At 55.0% G+C, this 21,038-nt stretch overlaps 1 protein-coding gene across 1 annotated transcript in view; it reads left to right on the plus strand.

Annotated features, from left to right (window-relative positions):
* ARHGEF17 (Rho guanine nucleotide exchange factor 17) overlaps nucleotides 1-21,038 on the plus strand; it is a 64,325-nt gene that overhangs the window by 34,046 nt on the left and 9,241 nt on the right. Inside the window, exons 2-20 of the mRNA XM_030836133.3 lie at nucleotides 2,661-2,738; nucleotides 8,730-8,912; nucleotides 11,320-11,436; nucleotides 11,634-11,726; nucleotides 11,946-12,122; nucleotides 12,423-12,473; nucleotides 12,722-12,831; nucleotides 12,937-13,022; nucleotides 14,665-14,783; nucleotides 15,147-15,360; nucleotides 15,905-15,978; nucleotides 16,535-16,734; nucleotides 16,903-17,201; nucleotides 17,698-17,947; nucleotides 18,239-18,325; nucleotides 18,648-18,715; nucleotides 18,962-19,110; nucleotides 19,976-20,150; nucleotides 20,263-20,532. Of these exons, the coding sequence (XP_030691993.1) occupies nucleotides 2,661-2,738; nucleotides 8,730-8,912; nucleotides 11,320-11,436; nucleotides 11,634-11,726; nucleotides 11,946-12,122; nucleotides 12,423-12,473; nucleotides 12,722-12,831; nucleotides 12,937-13,022; nucleotides 14,665-14,783; nucleotides 15,147-15,360; nucleotides 15,905-15,978; nucleotides 16,535-16,734; nucleotides 16,903-17,201; nucleotides 17,698-17,947; nucleotides 18,239-18,325; nucleotides 18,648-18,715; nucleotides 18,962-19,110; nucleotides 19,976-20,150; nucleotides 20,263-20,532 (2,800 nt within the window). The remainder of the gene's footprint in view (nucleotides 1-2,660; nucleotides 2,739-8,729; nucleotides 8,913-11,319; nucleotides 11,437-11,633; nucleotides 11,727-11,945; nucleotides 12,123-12,422; nucleotides 12,474-12,721; nucleotides 12,832-12,936; nucleotides 13,023-14,664; nucleotides 14,784-15,146; nucleotides 15,361-15,904; nucleotides 15,979-16,534; nucleotides 16,735-16,902; nucleotides 17,202-17,697; nucleotides 17,948-18,238; nucleotides 18,326-18,647; nucleotides 18,716-18,961; nucleotides 19,111-19,975; nucleotides 20,151-20,262; nucleotides 20,533-21,038) is intronic.

A 21,038-nucleotide genomic window follows, 5' to 3' on the forward strand; every position in this document is an offset into this window, starting at 1 on the left:
CCCCAGCCCCACCCCCACTCACACTCACACCCGTGTCTGGGCACGTGTGGAAGGGGTGCTGGATGCAGTGACAGGGAGATGGCCTTGTTTTCCGTACCCCTACCTGACAGCTGAGTGACAACCCACTGAGCTTTCAAGCAGGGAGGAGGCTGGGAAAGGCGGCTGTTGCGGCGTCAGCCTCCCTGCATGAGTTACCCCAGCCCCGGGCCGTGAGGCCCAGCAGCAGCCCTGCCTCCCTTAGGAGGCCTCCCTGCCCATGACCCTCACTGCTGGGCCTGGCAGGGCTGGGCTGGGGAAGTGAGGTGGAGGGTGCTGGCTGTACCACCCAGGGCTGAGCCTGGCCTGGTCCTACCGTCAGGGGGCTCCCTGTCCAGCAGGGAGACCGATGTCGAGAAACAGCCTCGCTGAGGCACAGAAAGAATGGACCTGAAAGGCCCGGTGTGTGGAGAGAGCTGCCCCGCTCCCCAGCTCCTTGCTTTCCCAGCCCTAGGAGGGAGGTATTATTTGTTCCATTTCATAGAGGAGAATGTGGAAGCCCAGATGGTTAAGTGACCACCCAAGGTGACACAGCTGGTAAGGGCCAGGCTGAGGACCCTGTGGCCCACGGCTGGCTGGTCAGAGTGTGAACTCCAGATTCTTGGGCCCGAAGGCTCAGCTTGAGGGGGCTGAAGAGACTCAGGTCCCTGCTCTGCCAGCCACTGGCTGTGTGACCCCAGACAGGTCAGGTCACTTCTCTGACTTGACTTCCTCACCTGTGAAGTGGAGATGACAAGTCCTGTCACAGAGCTATGAGGGTGAGGCTGAAATGAGGCCATATCTGTGAAGTGCTGAGGTGTCCCTGCAGGAGATGGGGCATCTGGGCCTTTCCTTGGGAGGCCCTTCTGGCCCTTGATGCTCTCCCAAGCTCTCCATCCTAGGGTGGGCCTAACTGGTGCTGCCTCCTACTGGAAGCTGCCCCGGTTTTTTAAAGGCCTCAGAAGCACTGAGGATAGATGGTCTGGCTGTAGCTGGGGCTCTGAGGCAGGGTTCAGTGCCTTCTCACCCATCAGAGCACAGGGCTGGGGGGTGGGGCAAGGCAGCCTCTTCCCCTCCCCCAAGGGGGTGTCATTCACACCCCCACCCCTGAGTTCCTAGCAGAGGAGACCACTTTTCTAAGTATGCCTCGTCATAGTACAGGCTTGGGGACAGGCATGATCCCTGAGTCCCTGGGTCGGGGGGTGGGGGGACCTAAGCTGTCCGCGAGCAGAGGGACGAGCAGTGGCTGGATCGGGCAGGCTGGACCGGCCCGGCACTTGGGCACACTCAGCAGACATACCCTGGGTGCAGTAGTGACCAAGGCAGCTCCACTGGTTGAGTCCCTGCCCTGAGGGGCTCCCAAGGGTGGGGACTAGAAGGATGCCACAGACATGGACAGCCCACTATGGCATTGCCACGTGCAAAGAGCATCCACACAGACTAGCAGGCCTTGTTGACTGGAGCCCAGACTCCAGCTGAGGCCAAGCTGAGGGGACTGGGAGGGAGAGTGGAGAGGGAAGGATAAGCCCCAGAGGTCTGGGCCCTGGGGAGTTTGGGACCTTGCTCAGAACCACTCCGGGGCTTGGAGGAGACCTACAGTGGAGTCCTTTCCTGGGAAGGGCATCTGTTGGAGGTGCGCCACCTGGGAAGGCTTCCTGGAGGAGGAGCGGGCCAGAGGCATAGTAACTGGTGGCAGGGGGCAGTAGGTAAGCTGAGTCCCAGGGGGTGGAACACAGAGAGGGCATCCTTAGACTGACTTCCAGCAAAACCTTCCCCCAGGATATGGGCTGCCCTGTCAGGGATATGCACCTTGTCCCTGGATGTGTGGGTGCAGAGTCTGGGTGACCCCTTAGGGACTCCATAAGGCAGATCATCAGAGCCTCAGGATGGAGGTGTTGATGCCTGGATCTCCTTTTCCTCATCCTTAAAATGGGAAGAATAATCACATATACCTCACAGAGTGGTCAAAAGGGTAAAATAATGCACAATGCTTAGAATAGTGCCTGGTGTGGAGTAAGGCTCAGTTAGCCTCTTTTACTGAGTGAACTGGGATCCAGGCTTGTCTGAGAGAGGCTGAGCCCTGCCCCCACCTTGCTGCATGACATTCAGCACTGACTTTACCTCTCTGGGCCACCTTTTCTTCATATGTAGCAGGAGGTGACATTTTTGACTTTCTGGAATGGTGTGAAGCCCAAGGTAGGGACTGACCCCACAGTGCTGAGCCTGAAGGTGGGGTTTTCAGAGTTGGCGGCTGGACTGGGGGGTGGCCTGGAGGCATTGACTTTCACAGATGTGAGAAGTTATTGGGGTTTTTTTTAGTTCTTTTCAGGAGCCCAACAGGGGAGCCAAGAAGTAAACAGGAGATCTCCAGATCGGCCAGTAGCCGTGGGGATGGGAGCAGAGGGGCAAGGGTTGAGGGGCACAGTCCGGGGAGGCAGGCATTTGAGTTGCAGGAGGAGGCACTGCCTGCAGGGGGAGCACATGAGCACAGACCTGCAGAGTGGGGGTCCAGGGTGCTTTGCGGGGAGGACAGGCCTTGAAGACCGGGGAGAGGGCATGGATGGGCTCTCTGGGCCCGTGTGACTGAAGGTGGGGGGCGTGAGAGGAACAAGGCACTGCTCATCCTCTGCCTTCTGTCCCCCCAGGACATGCGGAAGCATGTGACCATGACCCTGCTGGACACAGAGCAGTCGTATGTGGAGTCACTGCGCACCCTGATGCAGGTGAGGCTTGAGGCTGCCCTGGCCTGGGTCCCTGAGAGCAACCATTCTGAGTCTAGGTGGCTGTCAGACATGTGGGAACAAACCCATTTTGTGGACAGGGGACTGAAGTTAGAGAGGAATGACCCTGGGGCATCCCATTCCTCCATGGGAGGAAGCCCCCTCCAAGGCAGGAGAGAATGCGGGAGGGGCCTTAATGCTGGTGTGACCGGGGCACCCCAGGGCAGATGCTCCCTCCTCCTACCGTCCTTCCACCCACCTTGGCAGCCCTGGGTCTGAGCTTGGATCTGTGAATCCCCTCTGGTTCCCCACCCCCCGCCTTCACTTTATTCATTGACTGGAAGAATATTGGTTGAATGGAATTAAATGTTAGCACCTGCTTTGTGCCAGGCCCTGTTCCAGGTGCAGGAAACAGGGATGAATAAGAGATAAGCCTCTGCCACAGGAGCTGGCAGTCCTGCTGGGACACGGTTGAGTATATGGGCTCTCAAGGCATCAGGGGGCGCCGGGGAGGTGTGGGCTCAGGGAATTTTCCCTGGAGGAGGTGCGGGCTTCCTCCTACCCTGCCTCTCAACAGCAGGAACAGCATGTGCAAAGTCGAGTAAGGAGAGGCCTGGCACTTTCAGGGGTCCATGTGGCCGGCACAGAGCACAAAGGGTCAGTCCTGTGGTGACACTGAGGGAGCCAGCAGAGCTCACGTGGTGGGGGCCCTCGATCCCAGGAGGAGGGTTTGGACTCTACCAAGCGCCCTGGAGACTACCGAGAGGCTTTGAGCAGGGGTGATGTGTAGCCTCCCTCATGCTTTACAAAATCTGTCTGACTGCTGGGAAGGGGGGTAGCAGAAGAGGAGGCCGAAGCCACTGAGGTCAGGCAAGGGAGGAGAAGCCACGACCAGGCCAGAGGCTGCAGGGAGGGAGAGTTGGGGACAGACATTTAGGAAGTGGACTGGGCGGGCCAGGCATGGTAACTGGTTGGCTGTGTGGGGCAAGGTAGGGAAGCCCGGGGTGATGCCTGGGCTCTGGCCTGGGTGATGAAGGCACTAGAGGAGCACTACCTAGAACATGTGGGGCAAGAGGGTGAGTTCAGGTTCAGATGCGTGGGTCTGGGAAAGCCCAGGATCTGGGATGCACTTGTGGGTCTGGGGCCCAGGATAGAAAGTGTGGGTCTGTGCTGAAGTGGGGCCTGGCAGTCACAGTTGAGGACAGGTTTGTTCAAGCCGCCTGGGCAGAGCAAGAGCAAAGGGTGGAAGGGAGAGCCCTGGAAACATTCAGAGTGTTCATTCATTCACTGCACAAATCCGCAACGAGCGCCTTCTGCGTAGCAGGCAGCGTTCTCTGGGGGGTTCAGTAGTGAGCGTGAGGGGTAAGGTCCTGTCTCCTGGAGCTCACAGTCTGTGGCAGAGACTGACAGTAACCAGGCAGACCATGCATGAGGACAAATGGTGATGCAAAAGTGCACGGAGAGTATACTTAGTGTATCTTTCAACCTTAAAAAGGAAGGAAATTCTGACACATGCTACAACAAGTTCTTTGACATTATGCTAAGTGAACTAAGCCAGTCACAAAAGGACAAATACTGAATGATTCCACTTATATGGGGTACCTAGAATGGCCAAATTCATAAAGACAGAAAGTAGAATGGGGTTGCCAGTGGCGGGGGGAAGGGAAAATGGGGAGTTGGTGTTTAATGGGTACAGAGTTTCAGTTGGGGAAGATGAAAAAAAGTTCTGGAGATGAATGGTGGTGATGGTTCCATAACATGAATTTTCTTTCTTTCCTTTCTTTCCTTCCTTCCTTCTTTTTTTTTCTCTCTCTCTCTTTCCTGTGTTGGGTCTTTGTTGCTGTGTGGGCTTTCTCTAGTTGCGGCGAGCGGGGGCTACTCTTCGTTGCAGTGCGCGGGCTTCTCATTGTGGTGGCTTCTCTTGTTGCGGAGCATGGGCTCTAGGCCCATGGGGTTCAGTAGTTGTGGCACGCAGGCTCAGTAGTTGTGGCACATGGGCTTAGTTGCTCTGTGGCATGTGGGATCTTCCTGGGCCAGGGCTCAAACCCGTGTCCCCTGCATTGGCAGGCGGATTCTTAACCAATGTGCCACCAGGGAAATCCCGACATGAATGTACTTTAATGTGGGCATACTGAACTGTTCACTTAAAAATGTTTAAAATGGCAAATTTTATGCTATGTTTATTTTACCACAAAAATACATTGCTTTTATGCGTATATATTTTTTAAATGCATAGAGATATGAGAACACAGACTGGTGGTCTGCCCTGGGGTCGGGGGCCAGAGTGTTGGGTGTTTAGCTGAGACCTGAAGGGTGGGTAGGAGTTAAGTAAAGGGGGAGCCCGGAGGGAGTTGTTCCAGGCGGAGAGCACCGCGGGAACAATGGCTGGGAGGCCAGAGGAAACCTAGAGTAGCTAGGGATGGGGAGGTGGCCAGTGTGGCTGCTGGGCAAGGAGCTGGCCTTTACTGTGAGTACAAGGAAGTCACAGGAGGGCCATAACTGGAATTCCATCTTTAAGAGGTGCCCCTGCCTGCCAGGCAGGAGTAGACATGCAGGGGTCTGAGGGGTCCTTTGTCGTCCCCTAGGTGGGAGTCAAAGGCATGGGAGTCAGACAGTCCAGGGATTGAGTCACTTGCCTCCCTTCTGGGTGATGCTAGCCTGATCACCTCACCCTTCTGAGCCTCCGTGGTTTTGTCTGCAAGATGTAACTAATCTTCCCCTTCTCTCAGCGCGAAGATTAAAAGGTGATGGGGCTGGGCGTGCCTCTCTGCCTCCGAATCTCCAGGCTGCAGGGCTGCACACGTGGAGGCTTGCAGGGCCTGCGGGTGGAAGAGCTAAGGGAGGATGGTGCTGAGGACACCAGACTGAGAGCTGGGTGGGGAAGGGTGGAGGTGAGCCAAGACAGTGTCAGCTGAAGCCAGCTGTCACTCGAGGCAGCCCTGGTGTGTTGGAGGGACTGAGGTCCAGCCCAGGGGTGCGGAGCACAGCTCTGGAGCCAGGCCTCCAGTGTTCAAACTTGGCACTACCTCTTGACCAGCCATGTGACGTGGAACAAGTTACATATCCAGTCTCTTGCCTCTGTTTCCTTGTCTGTTGAGTGGGAATAATAATAGTACATGTCTCAGGTGCAGATTATGAGATGCGTGAATAACTTAGCATACTGCCTGGCAATTCTGCCTGCATACATGCATGTGTGTGTGAGTGTGTGTATGTAACGTCACCTTTAATCCTTGTATTAACCTTGTGAGGCAGATATTATAATGCTCTGCTTCATCTGAGGAAATGAAGGCTCAAAGAGGTTAAGAAACCTGCCCAGGGTCATCCATCTATTAAGTGGTAACAGACTGTTAAGTCTCTTTGGGCTGCTGTAATAAAAATTCCCTAGACTGGGTGGCTTAAACAAATTGAAATTTATTTCTCATAGTTTTGGAGGCTGGGAAGTCCAAGGTCAAAGTGCTGGCAGATTCATTGCTGGTGAGGACTAGCTTCCTGGTCTATGGACGGCTCTTTTCACTGTGTCTTCTTCCGTGGTGAAAGGGCTGAGGGAGCTCTCTGGAGCCTCTTTTAAAGGGCGCGAATCCCATTCACAAGAGCTTGACCGTCATGACCTTCTTACCTCCCAAAGCCCCCACCTCCAAATAACCACCGCATCAGGGATTAGGTTTCAACATACGAATTTTGGGGGGACACATTCAGACCGTAGCAAGTAGTACTAAGAGCTGACATTTACTGAGTGCTTAATATGTGTGTGTTACATAAGTTAATTCATATAAACCTCACTATAAACCCCCATTTTACAGATGATAAAACTAAGCACAGAGAAGTAAGGCAACTTGCTCAGGTTCACAGAGCTAGGACGTGCCATAGCCTGGGTTGAATCCCTGTCAGTCTCACTCCACGGTGCTCCCTAAGCATAGGTGATATTCAAACTGAGATTGGACTCTACAGCCCCGGTGTTCCCTTCGTAGTGACCACTGCCACCCAAATTGATTGGTATTGTTCCTGCAGACCAGGAGTTTAAAATGAAGAAAGAAGTTAAATGCCAAGGTTAACAGCCAGAAAGAGGTGGGATTTGAACCCAGGTCCCAAGGCTGCACCCATTCCTCAGTGTCACCCTCAACCTTGGAGTCTTTCTTCAACTCAGACTTCCTAGCTAACAACCCCTTTTCCCTGACCAACCCTCTGTCTTATTTCCCACTGCACTTACTACCTTCTGATATACTGTGTGATAATTTTGTTATTTATGGTGCTTATTTTCCACCTCCTTCCACTAAATTGTCAACTGCACAAGCACAGGGACTTTTGTTTGCCCACAGATGCAGCCTGCGCTTAGAAGGCTGGACACACAGTAGTTGCTCAACGAGTATGTGGTGAGTGAAATGCAGGTGCTGGCTCCTAGCAGGTTCTGCATCGGGTTCCCAGTCACTGTTTATTCTTTCCTGCCACTGTGTGCAGGCTTCTATGTGAGGCGCTGGGACCTGGAAGTGAGCGGTTTAGCTCCTGCTGCTTGGGCAACAGACCTTGGCACAGATCCGGCCCTGGTTCAGACTAGCCTAGGAGCTGTGAGAGGGAGGCCGCCTGTCTCCTCACCAACCTTTTCAGAATCCCAAATCAGGCGAGAGGATACTGTTGAGCTTTACTTTCTCAAGCTTGTTTTACAAGAAGCTAGGTTTTTTAAATGTTTGATATAAATTTTTTTACAGCATTCCGTATACTTTTTCAAACCGCCTTGTTTCTTTGGCTTGTAGTTACAGTTTAGGCCAGTAGAGGGCGACATCTAAATGAGACAGCAGCCACTGAGCAGGGCTATTCATGCTCAGGAAAGGCCACTGAATGCAGATTTGAGGTGAAAAATGGGAGTTTTAGTCACTGATTGACCAGAAGATCTGAAGACTGTGAAAACAGTGTTCAGATAGTGTCAACTAAGCCTTCAGTAACTTTCCATATGCCCCCCCATACACCCCCCCGCTTTATTTTCCCCACAGCAATTAACGCCTTTTAATTTACCACAGAACTTCCACGTGTAGTCAATTCTAAGACACATTCTTCACATTATACCATCTCTGAAATTCAGGTTCATTCTATAATTGATGGCCTATAATAACTTAATTGGCAAATTTTTCTGAGATAAATAAGATTAATGATGCCTCTAAAATGGATAACTAATAAGAATCTGCTGTATAAAAAAATTTAATTAAAAAAAAAGTCAGTTACATAGGACCATGTATTGTCTGATTTCATTTATATGAACCACCCAGAAAAGGCAAATCCATAGAGAAAGTAGATTAGTGGTTGCCAAGGGCTGGAAGGGTTGTAGGGAGTGGGGAGTGAGTGACTGTTAATGGGGATGGGATTTCTTTTGGGAAGATAATGAAAATGTTCTAAAATTGATTGTGGTGATAGTTGCATAACTGCGAACATACTAAAAACCATTGCATTGTATATTCTAAAAGAGTGACTTGTGTGGAATGTGAATTATAGTTCAATAAAATTGTTTTTCAAAAAAAAGATTAATGATACATCTTAAATTTGATGAAATGTGGTTTTATTTATTTATTTTATTCGTGTGTTTAATCTGACTAGATTGTATGCTCTATCAGGGCAGGGATTTTGATCTTTCTTGTTCACTGCTGTCTCCCAGTTCTTAGAACAGTGCCTGGCACATAGTAAGTGCTCAGAAAAATAATTGCCGAATTATATGTGTGGGGTCTCCCAGGAGCCCAGTCTTCATGCTTTCCTCACTCCAAGCTCATGCATCCAACGGATCTTTCCCAAGACCCCTCACCCCCATCCTGTGCCAGGCCCTAGGCGGCAGAGTGAGGGGCATAGGAATAGATCTTCCCATTTCCCTCCCAGAGCTCCGAGTCTAATGAGGGAGATCCGGGAGGCAGGGCCAGTGAGCTGCAGGCCCAGTTGATTTTGTGTGTGCCTATGCTGGTGGGTTGGGGTACCATCTCTCTGAGGGAACCTGTACTGACCCTGTGGGTCCCCCAGGGCTATATGCAGCCACTGAAGCAGCCAGAGAACTCCTTGCTATGTGACCCGTCGCTGGTGGATGAGATTTTTGACCAGATCCCGGAGCTCCTGGCGCACCATGAACAGTTCCTGGAGCAAGTGCGGCACTGCGTGCAGACCTGGCATGCCCAGCAGAAGGTGGGAGACCTCCTTGTCCAGTCGGTGAGTGGCCCTGCTGTCTACTGCTATAGCCCCCACAAGCTCTGGCCTCTCCTAGGAGGGGCTGGGTGCTGCCATGGACCCCTCCACCCCTCCTGGAGACTGACTCTGATCCCTGATCCAACCCCAGAACTTGACCAGACACTGGTAGTGACCCCAGATCCTGGATTGACCTGAACCTGGACACTGCCCAGCCCTAGAGCTTGGCTGGACTCTGGCATGGATCCCACCCCCAACCAGACACTGACCCTGACCTTGGACCCAATCCCAGTTGCCGGCACTGACCTGACCCTACTCCTGACCCTGAGCTGCCACTGACCGTGACCCAGACCTCAAATGGATGCTCTTCCTGACCTACCTTAACCTGAATGTAAACAGTTGCCCTGATCCTGACCCTGGACTCGGGCTTGATGTTGACACTGGCCTAGTCTCCTAGCTCTTTTCTCTATCAGGCATTTTAATAATAATGGCTATTTGGCACTTATTATGTGCTAGGCATTCTAAATACATTGTACATGTCAACAGCACTAAGGAGAAAGGTATGATTATTCCCAAGTTTAAAGTTGATGACTCTGGGAATTCCCTGGCAGTCCAGTGGTTAGGACTCTGCACTTTCACTGCCTAGGGCCCAGGTTTGATCCCTAGTCGGGGAAGTAAGATCCTGCGAGCTCTGCGGGGCATGGCCAAAGAAAACCCACAAAAGACAAACAAACTAAAAATAAAGTTTATGACTCTGCCATGTAGAGAGAGAAAAAGTAACCTGATCAAAGTCAGTTAGTAAGTGGTGGAGGATTCACCCTCAAGAAACCTGGTTCCAGCGCCCACGCTCTACCCTACCCCATCCGCCCTTTCACCACGGACAGGACTTCCTTCTGCCTGTGAGTTTTTCAAGATCCTGCAGTAGTGATTGGGACCTTAGGAAAGGTGTTGGCTTCAGAGTTCAAAAAGGACTGCAAAAGCAAAACTAATGAACATTCAACTAAATGTTTGTCAAACATAACAAGCCATTTTCTTTAATTGTTAAATTTAGTATTCATTTACATGAATTTAATTCCATTTGAAAAAACTTCAGTTACATTTTGTTATTTTGCCAGAATTCCCAAAAAAGCATGATGATGGATGAGAAATCCTAGCGAAGCACAAACTGAATGTTTACTCAGAGCCAAATAATTCAAAAGTAAAATTGTAAAACTCCTTCCAAAACATTCTACTAGCAAAAAAACACCTTATCTATTTTTATGTGATGTGGGTGTGTTTGCATGTGTTTGTGATGTTGTGGGGTGGACCTTGGGCCTAAGAAGGTCCCTGCTGACCTGCAAATCGATGTGACGAGAACCTTGGCCCGGTGGTGGTGGGACCCCAGCTTGAGTGCTGACATCTCCAGCCCATCACAACCCTCACTGTCACTGGGTTCATTCCCCTGCCTGGACCTTGATGCTGACCAAGGACAGCAGTGGAAGTCTATGCTGACGGAGGGCTCAGCATAGGGTGCCCTGTCCCAGGATCGGGGGCGGGGTGGTTTGAGGGGCTGTCTTCCTCCCTGAGCTGCTTCAGCCTCTGCTCTGCAGCACATCTGGGGTAGGGGAACAAGTGGCCTCTATACCTAGAACCATGGATTTGGAGGCCCAGAGGGGGCCAGAAACAGCACCACAGGTCACCTGGTCCATCCATGGTGCAGCTGAGACAGGAACTGGGGTGTCAGAACTTGCAGCCAGGGCTTCTGACCGAGAATATCCACATTTAGCCCAGCCATCAGCCAGCCAGCAGGTATTAGCCACCAGGCAGTGTGTGCCAGCCCTGAGCAGGGCTTTACTAGGAGGGATGGGAGCACCTGTCTCCTTGGAGAGGGAAGACTTGTCTTGGGGGATCAGGGAGGCCGGAGGCCAGGTATAGTTCCAGGCAGAGCCCTTGTCAGGGCAGGGAGTACTTCCTGGAGGCGGCAGAACTGGAGCTCAGCCTTAGGGTGGGTGAGATTTGGATGCGGGCAAGGACCTTCCTGGTGGAGGGAATTACATGAGCAAAAGCCACGCAGCGGGAAAGAGCCTGTGTCACTCAGAGGAGGGAGACCTGGCTGGCTGGACTTGGTGGGGTTGGAGACCAGAGGATGGCAAAGCCCAGCCTGAAGAGAGAGAACCTGGTCTGTGCTCACAGAACATATCCAGGCACACATATGTACATGTGCATACGAACACACACAGATAAGAAACGTGTGTGCGTGCACACGCTTAATCACACAGGCACACATATGACATGTACACATGACACAGGAGCACATGCCCAATCCCTTAGAGACCATATCATTTCCAGATGGAGAGAAAAGATGTTGGCTCGCGAATCAGTGGAAACCAGGACAGGGTGAGGTGGGGTAGGGGACACCTTGAGGGTCCCCAACCTGCCTCTTCACCCACAGTTCTCCAAGGACGTCCTGGTCAACATCTACTCTGCCTATGTCGATAACTTTCTCAATGCAAAGGACGCCGTGCGTGTGGCTAAGGAGGCGAGGCCTGCCTTTCTCAAGTTCCTGGAGGTACTGGGGCCGGGCAGGGGGATGGAGGCCACCCTCTGTGGGCCAGCTTTGGGGGCCCCAGGAGCCCTACCCTGTAGACCATCGTCTGCCCTCGGGCTGAGCTGGGGGGGGGCTTGCTGGGGACCTGTCCCAGGACATTTCCATCTTTGCATGTCATTCCTCACTTGGGTGCCCATCCACCCTGTTTTGGGTTTCAGCAAAGCATGCGTGAGAACAAGGAGAAGCAGGCACTGTCCGACCTCATGATCAAGCCCGTGCAGCGGATCCCACGCTATGAGCTTCTGGTGAAGGTGGGCATGGGGCTGGGTGGGCAGGTGGGCAAAGCCTGGAGGCATGTGGGGATGCAGGGAGCTCTGTGGCCCCCACTTGGTGGAGACACAGGGGTCAGGTAGGAAAGGAAGTCCTCTCTGGAGTCTACCCCCAGTCCCTCCTCTTCCAGCAGTCACTGTGGGGCCCCAGGGCCTGACAGGGGCAGCTAAGCAGAGGTCTGGTGCCCACTCCCACCCCAGGACCTCCTGAAGCACACGCCTGAGGACCACCCGGACCACCCGCTCCTGCTGGATGCGCAGCGCAGCATCAAGCAGGTGGCTGAACGCATCAACAAGGGCGTGCGGAGTGCCGAGGAGGCAGAGCGTCACGCCCGTGTGCTGCAGGAGATCGAGGCCCACATCGAGGGCATGGAGGATGTGAGTGCCACCCCGCCCCACTCCACCCATGCCTGGTTCCAACCTGGAACTGTGGCCATGTCCACGTCCATAGCAGCGTCTGCATTGTGTTTGCGTCCATCTCTGTCTACATCTGTGTCCTCTCCCGTGTCTGTTTCTGGCCACGTATCCCGTGGCCTGACAACACAGCATCAAGAGGGTGGACAAGATGTTGCTTCCACTGACCTGGCCCGTGGAGTGGGGCCAAGGGGTCACCGGGGTCTGGGGAGGGGAGGGAGTCATAATGAGCCTTCAAGATCCCTTGTCCCTCCTGCCCCACAGCTCCAGGCCCCTCTGCGGCGGTTCCTGAGGCAGGAGATGGTCATTGAAGTGGTAAGAAGTGTCCCGTTATCTGCCCACCCGTCGCTACCTCCCTGCTTTCTCCACACTTCTGCTCACAGCTTCTGCCCACCGGCCTCCTGCTCTTCCACCCCAGCAGGAGCCCTGGGTCATGTCCCAACTCTGCCTCTGCCTCTGGGCATGCAGGAGAGCCCTCCCCCTCCCTGGGCCTGGCTGTCCCCTTGGGCACGGTGGGCAGGAGGGTGGGCCTCTGGGCCTGAATCCTGCATCTGTCCCCACAGAAGGCAGTCGGTGGCAAGAAGGACCGGTCCCTCTTCCTGTTCACGGACCTCATCATCTGCACCACCCTGAAGCGGAAGTCAGGCTCCCTGCGGCGCAGCTCCATGAGCCTGTGAGTGGCCGGGATACGGTTGGGGAGCTCGGGCAGCGGGAGCGGTTGTCCCTCCGTGGGCCCACTCCCCAGCCCTGGCCAGAGCACCCCCTCGGCTCCCCACAGGTACACGGCAGCCAGCGTCATTGACACGGCCAGCAAGTACAAGCTGCTGTGGAAGCTGCCACTGGAAGACGCAGACATCATCAAAGGTGGGGCTGGCTCAGGCCTGCCCGGGCTTCTGGGCTTTGGGGGTCTTCCTCTGAGAAACCTGCCTGGAGGGTTTGCGCTGTGGTCAGGTTGGCTGGCCATCTATCTGCTTTTCTGCTTTCTGGCCTCACTTTCCCATCCTGTCAAAGGGGGCTGACGTGCGGGATCCAGTTTGTGCCCTGCAGAGCCGGACCAGCGCCTGTCCGTGCAGACCACCTTCTGACTGGGCAGGGGCCTGCCATGGGCTAGCAGGTGGACTAGGCTGCGGTGGTGCAGGGAGCGCAGACATACCTGTAGCCTTGATTCCGTGCACAAGCGCACTTAGGCGCCTCATAGTAGATGGTGGCGCACTGTTCTGGGCCACCAGTTTTGTGCCTGGGGAACAGACTCACTCAAGTCAGTCCAGTCAAAAGGCTGGTTGGAATGAGCCTTTTGTTTGGGGCTGAGACTGTTGGGAGCTGAGGCAGTGGCTTCAAAGAACGGCTCCTCCGGCTGTGTGTGTCTGTCCCTCCCCCCTCCTCCCCCACTCCCCTCTGGGCCGGTTCTCACTGCTGTCAGCTTTCTCTGCCTCCTCCGAACTCCTGTGATCCATCATGGCCTTTTCTGCATTGTGGCCTTTCTCGCTCAGCTGTTAGCCCCAGCTGCTCCAGGATGTGCAGTTCACCTTCCTGAGTGGGGTGGTGGTTCTGGGATGGTGGTGAAGGCACCTCTGGACCGGCAGGCAGGTCAGGCCCAGACTCTGTCCCTGAGCTCACTTGAGGTCCCTCGGGGTGAGGGAGAGGCTCACTCAGCCCCTAGGTGAACCCAGGCCTGCCCCCCACGGGCCTCTATGTAGGAAGACAAGCTGATTATTGGTCCAGCTCATCTCTTCTCACCAGAGAACAGGCCGGTGGAGAAAATGACTACCTTTAGGTTAGGTGTCCACACCTGGTCCAGTCAGCTGTGGCCAGAGAGGGCCAGGGTCATAGGGAAGAAAGCGTGGCTGCCCAAGTGGGGGAGGGTTCTGGGGGAACAGTTTCCCCTCAGAAGGAGCAGGAGATATCCTCAGCCCTGGCTTGTCTAGTACACTCCGCTGCTGTCTACTCAGCCCATTGGTGGGCCACTGGTCCAGGGCGTTCGCCCCCAGCCAGGCCTGTAGGGCCAGCTACTTGGCAGTGGTCAGGTACGGGATAGGACCAGAGGATCTAGGTCGTCAGCTCATTGCTCCCTCCTGTGTGGGGGAATTGAGTCCCTGGTCAGCAAATTTGACTGCCGGAGGCTCTGCCTGCCCAGCTGACTCCCCTGTGGGAGGCTGTACCACCCAACACTCCAGTGTCAGCTGGAGACTGCATAACCTGCAGAGCCGTCTGCTGTTTATTCTTTGTGCTCTTCCAGGGAGTTCTCCAAGGGACTGACACCCTGTGCCAGGTGGCTGTGAATCAGGCCCAGTCCCCTGCTCTTGAGCCTGGAGGTTCTGTCCAAGCTGCCCATTAACTTTGGGGTTAATGTTAACCTGAGGTCTTGTGGTTTACAAGCTGTCAGTTAGTCAGGCTGTTCCCTGCACCCAACTGCAAGTTGGGAGGGGAGGGGAGGGGAGGAGTGTCTGTCCAAGCCTGACCTTGTCTGTGTCTGGATCTGCCCATGGCCTTCCTCTGTCCCCACTAGGGGCATCCCAAGCCGCCAATCGAGAGAACATCCAGAAAGCCATCAGCCGCCTGGACGAGGACCTGACCACCCTGGGCCAGATGAGCAAGCTCTCTGAGAGCCTCGGTTTCCCCCACCAGGTCTGCGCCTTCTGCCTGAGATTCCCTAACCCAGTCTGAAGGAGAAATAACAGCCTTGTCATTTGCCTGAGGGAGAGGACATCGCTGTCAGTTACCTGAGGGGGAAAATACAGCCTCACCCCATCTGAAGGAAGTCATGTGTTCCAGGCCTGAGGATGGAGACACAGCTCCATCCGCAGCTGAGGGAGGAGAGAGGGCCCATCATGTCTATGGGAGCGATCCAGGCTACCTCGTGGTCTCAGGGGGGAAACAGAGTCCCATTTTCTGTCTGAGGGAAAAGGCAGACCCCCAGTCCCATCCCCAGGGCAGGATCAGGCTGTGGGGAGAGGTGAGGCCCTGAAGCCTGGGCCCTCATCCCTGCAGAGCCTAGATGATGCACTACGGGACCTCTCGGCTGCCATGCACCGGGACTTGTCGGAGAAGCAGGCACTGTGCTATGCGCTTTCCTTCCCTCCTACCAAGCTGGAGCTGTGCACCACAAGGCCTGAGGGCACCGACTCCTTCATCTTTGAGTTCCCTCACCCTGATGCCCGCCTTGGCTTCGAGCAGGCCTTTGATGAGGCCAAGAGGAAACTGGGTAAGCCAGGGCCCGGGCCAGTGCCCTCCTCCCAGAACCTCCAGGAAGTGGGCAGCACCTTGCAGCTGTCTGTGACATCAGGAGCCAGAAATCCCGAGACTGCTATGTCCTATGTTCCAGTCCCTGCTGGTGGGAGGGTGGACTTAGACTTCTGCAGAGAAATATAGGACTTCCCCAGGACGTCCTCCTTGGCAGGGATTCTGTGGATAAGGTCAGCTTAGGGCAGGGGCCCTATCGCGGGAGTGGATGGCCGGGACCTCCCCCCCAGCGCCCCCCCCCCCCCCGCCCACACACACACTGAGCAGGCCTGGATCAGGGAAAGCTGTTGATTGAGGTCCATAGAAAATCCTTAGAGACCTCTGGGTCTACCTCTTTCATTGTACAGATGGGAAAATTGAGGGCAAGGACAAGTAGGACATAACCCACAGCCACCTCATTCTCCCTGGAGAGACCCTGAGAGGCAGGAGAGGAAGGGAGACAGGCGAGGTCAGGACCAGGGTGAGGTGGGTGCTAAGTAGTGTCTGTCTGTCCATCTCCACTACAGCCTCCAGCAAAAGCTGTCTAGACCCTGAGTTCCTGAAGGCCATTCCCATCATGAAAACCCGCAGCGGCATGCAGGTGTGTGTATGCACCTGGGTAGGTGGGGGCATGTAGTCTAAGCCAGCATGTGTTCGTGTGTTTTTGTTCCGTGTACAGCATCGTGTACATGTCTTGCACATTGCAGTGGCTCCCTAGGTCTTTGTACAGCTCTCTGCACAAGCACATGGACAGTGCATGTGTGTCCCATGTATATGGGTACATTTGTGCATGTATGTATCTGTGCATGTGAACAGAACTATACCATTGATGTGAAAGTGTCTCATTTATGTGCTTGTATAAGTCTGCATACATATGGACAAAAGTTACCATTTTTCGCATTTGTTACACGTACATGTATGTGTGATCATATTTGGAGTAGATATATGTGTACACACATATATGAATATATGATGCCTATATCACAGAGGGATGTGTGCATTTGATGTGTAAAGAGTGTCACGTGTGCTGTATGTGTGCACGTGTATGCATAGGGTGTGTTGAGAATCCAAACACACCCACGAGGGCCTGGAGAGCAGTGTGGAGTTGGCAGCAGTTCCTCCATTCATCTTCCCCTGTCCTTTGGCGCTTTCCGCAGTTCTCATGCGCAGCCCCGACCCTGAGCAGCTGCCCAGAGCCCACGCCCGAGGTGTGGGTGTGCAACAGCGACGGCTACGTGGGCCAGGTGTGCCTGCTGAGCCTGCGCAGCGAGCCTGACGTGGAGGCCTGCATCGCCGTCTGCTCCGCCCGCATCCTCTGCATCGGGGCCGTGCCAGGCCTGCAGCGCCGGTGCCACAGGTGAGGCGCCGGTCGGAGACGGGGTCCCCGCCCCCAACACACACTGCGGCCCGCTCCGACGTGGTGTGGGCGTGTCCTGGGGATGTGGGCGGGGCCTGGAGGGCGTGCCGGCGAGTGCGGCAGAACCTGGCTACTAGCGGCCCTCGTCCCCACCGCTTCGTCTCGCAGGGAGCGGACTGCGTCTCTGAGGAACCCCCCAGAGACGGCACCCGAGCCCACCGGGCCGGAACTGGACGTCGAGGCGGCAGACGAGGAAGCGGCGACGCTGGCTGAGCCGGGGCCCCAGCCCTGCCTGCACATTTCCATTGCGGGCTCGGGCCTGGAGATGGCACCAGGCCCCCCAGAGGGTGACCCCCGCCCGGAGTTGGTGCCCTTTGACAGTGACTCTGACGATGAGTCTTCGCCCAGCCCCTCAGGGACCCTGCAGAGCCAGGCCAGCCGGTCCACCATCTCCTCTAGCTTTGGCAGTGAGTATCCAGCTGGGGCTGCTGGCAGGGTGGACTGCCCAGAGCAGGGGGCAGCCCAGCTGTTAGTGATGGGTGAGTAGGGATGGGCATAGGCAAAGGCATGGAATCAAGCCTCAGGATGTTAGCACAGAGAGCACTGGGGGCAGCGGCTATGACAGCAAGGATCCAGAGAGCATGGGATAGTCCGGCTGGATCCTGAGGACCAGTTGAGGAGGATGGAGCAGAAGGGGTGGAGTGCTTGGTCCCTCTGTCCCTGGTGGTGGCTTGGAGGGGGCCTGGCTAGGACTAGGAGCCTGTAGCACGGAGCTGTCAGTCCACAAGGTAACAAGGGCTGAGCTGATGCAGAGGTCTGGGGGTGTGGGGAGAACAATGGTGGGAGGCCCTGAGGCGGGGCATGGCCCAGAAGGGTGCATTGAGGGAAGATTAAAGTCTGGAAAGATACCAGGTCTTGGGCCTGGCAGAGGGGAATGGAGAAGGAGACCTTTGTCTTCCTCAGACGAGGAGGCCCCGAGCTCCAAGGAGGCCACAGCAGAGGCTACCAGTTCGGAGGAGGAGCAGGAGCCTGGCTTCCCACCACTGTCCGGCTCCTTCGGGCCTGGCAGTCCCTGCGGCACCAGCCCAATGGATGGGAGAGCCCTTCGCCGGTCCAGCCGTGGCTCCTTCACCCGTGGCAGCCTGGAGGACCTGCTGAGCGTTGAGCCTGAGGCCTACCAGAGCTCTGTGTGGCTGGGCACTGAGGATGGCTGGTAGGGATAGGGGAGGTGCTGGGGTCATGGTACCAGAACCTGAGGTCCCTGTTTTAGAACTTGTATGGTGTCCTGAAGCAGAAGTGGGAGGGTTTTGGTTCAGACCTCAAGGGCACTGCCAGCCGGGGCTGCCGGAGGGTCTGAAACCTACAGGGAGGCCGTGGGATTTGGGTACCTTGGGCGGGCACCTGCCAGGAGGAGATCCTGGTGGAGGCAAGTAGGCAAATAGGGGTGACTGCAGGGATTGGTATGCCCGAGCACTTGTCACAGGTGCGCACCACTGACCCACAGCGTCCACGTGTACCAGTCCTCTGACAGCATCCGTGATCGCAGAAACAGCTTGAAGCTTCAGCACGCGGCCTCTGTGACCTGCATCCTGTAAGGCCTCTGGATGGCTCTTCTGGTTCAGACCCTTCTCAGCTACACATGCAGACCTCCTTCTGCACCCCCGGGTCCCCTTCCCTACTGGCCCCTCCTTTCAGTGGCCAGAGGCCTGCCCTAGGCTAACCGTGCCTCTCACACACCGTGTCCTTGTGCAAGTCACTACCTCTTCTTAGACTCAGGTGCCCACCACCTAGAGAACGGGGGGTGGGAGGAGGTGGTCTCTCAGGAACCGTAGCCGTTCCATCTGCAATTCCCTGGACCCAGGTGATCTCCTTCGGCTTCTTGAAACCCTTGATGACTCCTTTTCCTTGCCTAGGTATCTGAATAACCAGGTGTTTGTGTCTCTGGCCAATGGAGAGCTCGTGGTCTACCAAAGAGAAGTAGGTGAGTGCCCACCCCTCCCCCGCCCCCTTGGAGCCCCTTTGCTGGTGTTGGATTTCCCTCTTGAGCAAGCTGGGGCCTTGGGGCCACAAGTCTACAGGTGTGACTTTGGGTGACTCCCAGGTCTTCTCGGGGTTTTGGTGTGCTCATTGATAAATGAGGTTATCAGCACCTTATTTCAGGGGAGGGTGAGGCTCAGTGCAATACTAGATTGAATTTGCTGTTCTTTTTACCCCACTCCCACCCCAGGCCATTTCTGGGACCCCCAGAACTTCAAATCGGTGACCCTGGGTGCTCAGGGGAGCCCCATCACCAAGATGGTGTCTGTGGGTGGGCGGCTGTGGTGTGGCTGCCAGAACCGAGTCCTTGTCCTGAGTCCTGACACGCTGCAGCTGGAGGTATCGGGGATGGCCGTGGGGTTGGGGAATTGGTGCTTGGGGTGAGCCAGGCCCACGAGAGAGGAGATGGGACCACGGGGCCGTAAAAAAGCATCCGGCTGAGAGGTCAGGGCTTTCCCCTGACCCCTGCATGAATCTGGGCCAGCCCCTGTCCTTCTCAAATCCTTGTTTCCTTTCTAGCTGATGAGGGCTGCAGCAAGCGCCCCTTGTACCTTAGAATTCCTTGTTCCTCCTCCCTGCCCCCAACCCCATTTCTCAACTCAGGCATTGGCGTCTTTGGGGGGTGGACAAAGGTCCTTCCTGATGTCAGTATCCCTTAGCATTACTCTGGCCTTTAGTCCTGATTTGATTTATATATACATTAGAGATTGTCAGCCTGGTAGTATCCAGGGGTAACTACAGTTCCCTTGATTTCCCTTTCACTTACCCCATCGTGGGCTGGGCTGGGAGTGTAGAGGTGTAGAGCCGGGTTCAGGCCCAGGTTTGTGACTGACTTGCTGGTGTTCTTGGGCAGGTTCCTTTCCCTTCTAGACTTCAGTTCCCCAGCTGTACAGGGTGAAGCCATTGATTGCTCTTAAAACTCTTCAAGATTTGAACTTCTCTGATCATTAACTCACTCAAATTTCATGGGGAAAAGGCACTTCCATTTTAATTCCTGAGGTTTCAGTGAAACCAAGGTTTGAAAGGTTAATCCTCCAGACCAAGGAGCGAGGCTGCCTTTGCTGTCAGTCCGGTGGGCTTTCTGGGGAGGTTTGGTGTCAGTTGTCAGGAGGGAGGGATGGGCACTGGTGAAGCACAAGGCAGGGAGGGGCCAGCGAAGGCAGGCCTGTCAGTCACCCATCTGCTCTCTACCCCCGCCCCCCAGCATACATTCTCCGTGGGGCAGGATTCCAGCCGCAGCGTGGCTTGCATGGTGGACTCCAGCCTGGGCGTGTGGGTGACACTGAAAGGTAGTGCCCATGTGTGTCTCTACCATCCAGACACCTTTGAGCAGCTGGCAGAGGTAGATGTCACACCTCCCGTGCACAGGATGCTGGCAGGTACTGACCTCAGTCTACCACTGCCCCTTCCCTTGGAGCCTTGCTGTCCCTGGTATTGAGGCTGAGCCAGGGCCAGGACTCGGCCCCAGCACTGGTCTGTCTCCCACCCCAGGCTCAGACGCCATCATCCGGCAGCACAAGGCTGCCTGCCTGAGGATCACAGCACTGCTGGTGTGTGAAGAGCTGCTGTGGGTGGGCACCAGTGCCGGCGTCGTGCTCACCATGCCCACCTCACCCAGTACCGTCAGCTGCCCTCGGGCGCCTCTCAGCCCTGCTGGCCTAGGCCAGGGACACACTGGCCACGTCCGCTTCTTGGCCGCAGTCCAGCTTCCAGATGGCTTCAACCTGCTTTGCTCAACCCCACCATCTCCCCCAGACACAGGTGGGTCTACACATCCTACTCAAACCCAGGGACCTCGGCTTTGGGTTTAGGACTCCGCACTGTCCTGCCAGAAGAAGGTTAAGAGGGAGGAAAAATGTCATACAGAGCTGGAAGTGGCATATATTACAGGAAATAGGCTATAGAAACCCCAAAATAAAATCTATTAGGATACTCTGTGTGTGTGTGTGTGTGTGTGTGTGTGTGTGTAAAATTCTGTCCAGACAATGTCATGAGAATGAGGGAGTGAACTACAAGCTAAGAATTAGAATATGGCGCAGGAAGGGATATATACAACAGGAAATAAAACAGGACTGGAAATGATGTATAGGGCAGGAAGTAGAGTCAGGAAGTGACGTGCAGAGCAGGAAATAGAAATAGAGTGGCAGATAGGATAGGAAAGGGACCCTGAGGATTAGAAAGTGAAACATATTAGGAAATGTACATGAAGGAGGTCCCAGTTAGCAAAGTCTTGTTTGGCAGGACAGGAAATCGTACTCCCAAGAGGT

The sequence above is a fragment of the Globicephala melas genome, chromosome 8 (assembly GCF_963455315.2).
Source record: "Globicephala melas chromosome 8, mGloMel1.2, whole genome shotgun sequence".
Classification (NCBI taxonomy): domain Eukaryota; kingdom Metazoa; phylum Chordata; class Mammalia; order Artiodactyla; family Delphinidae; genus Globicephala; species Globicephala melas.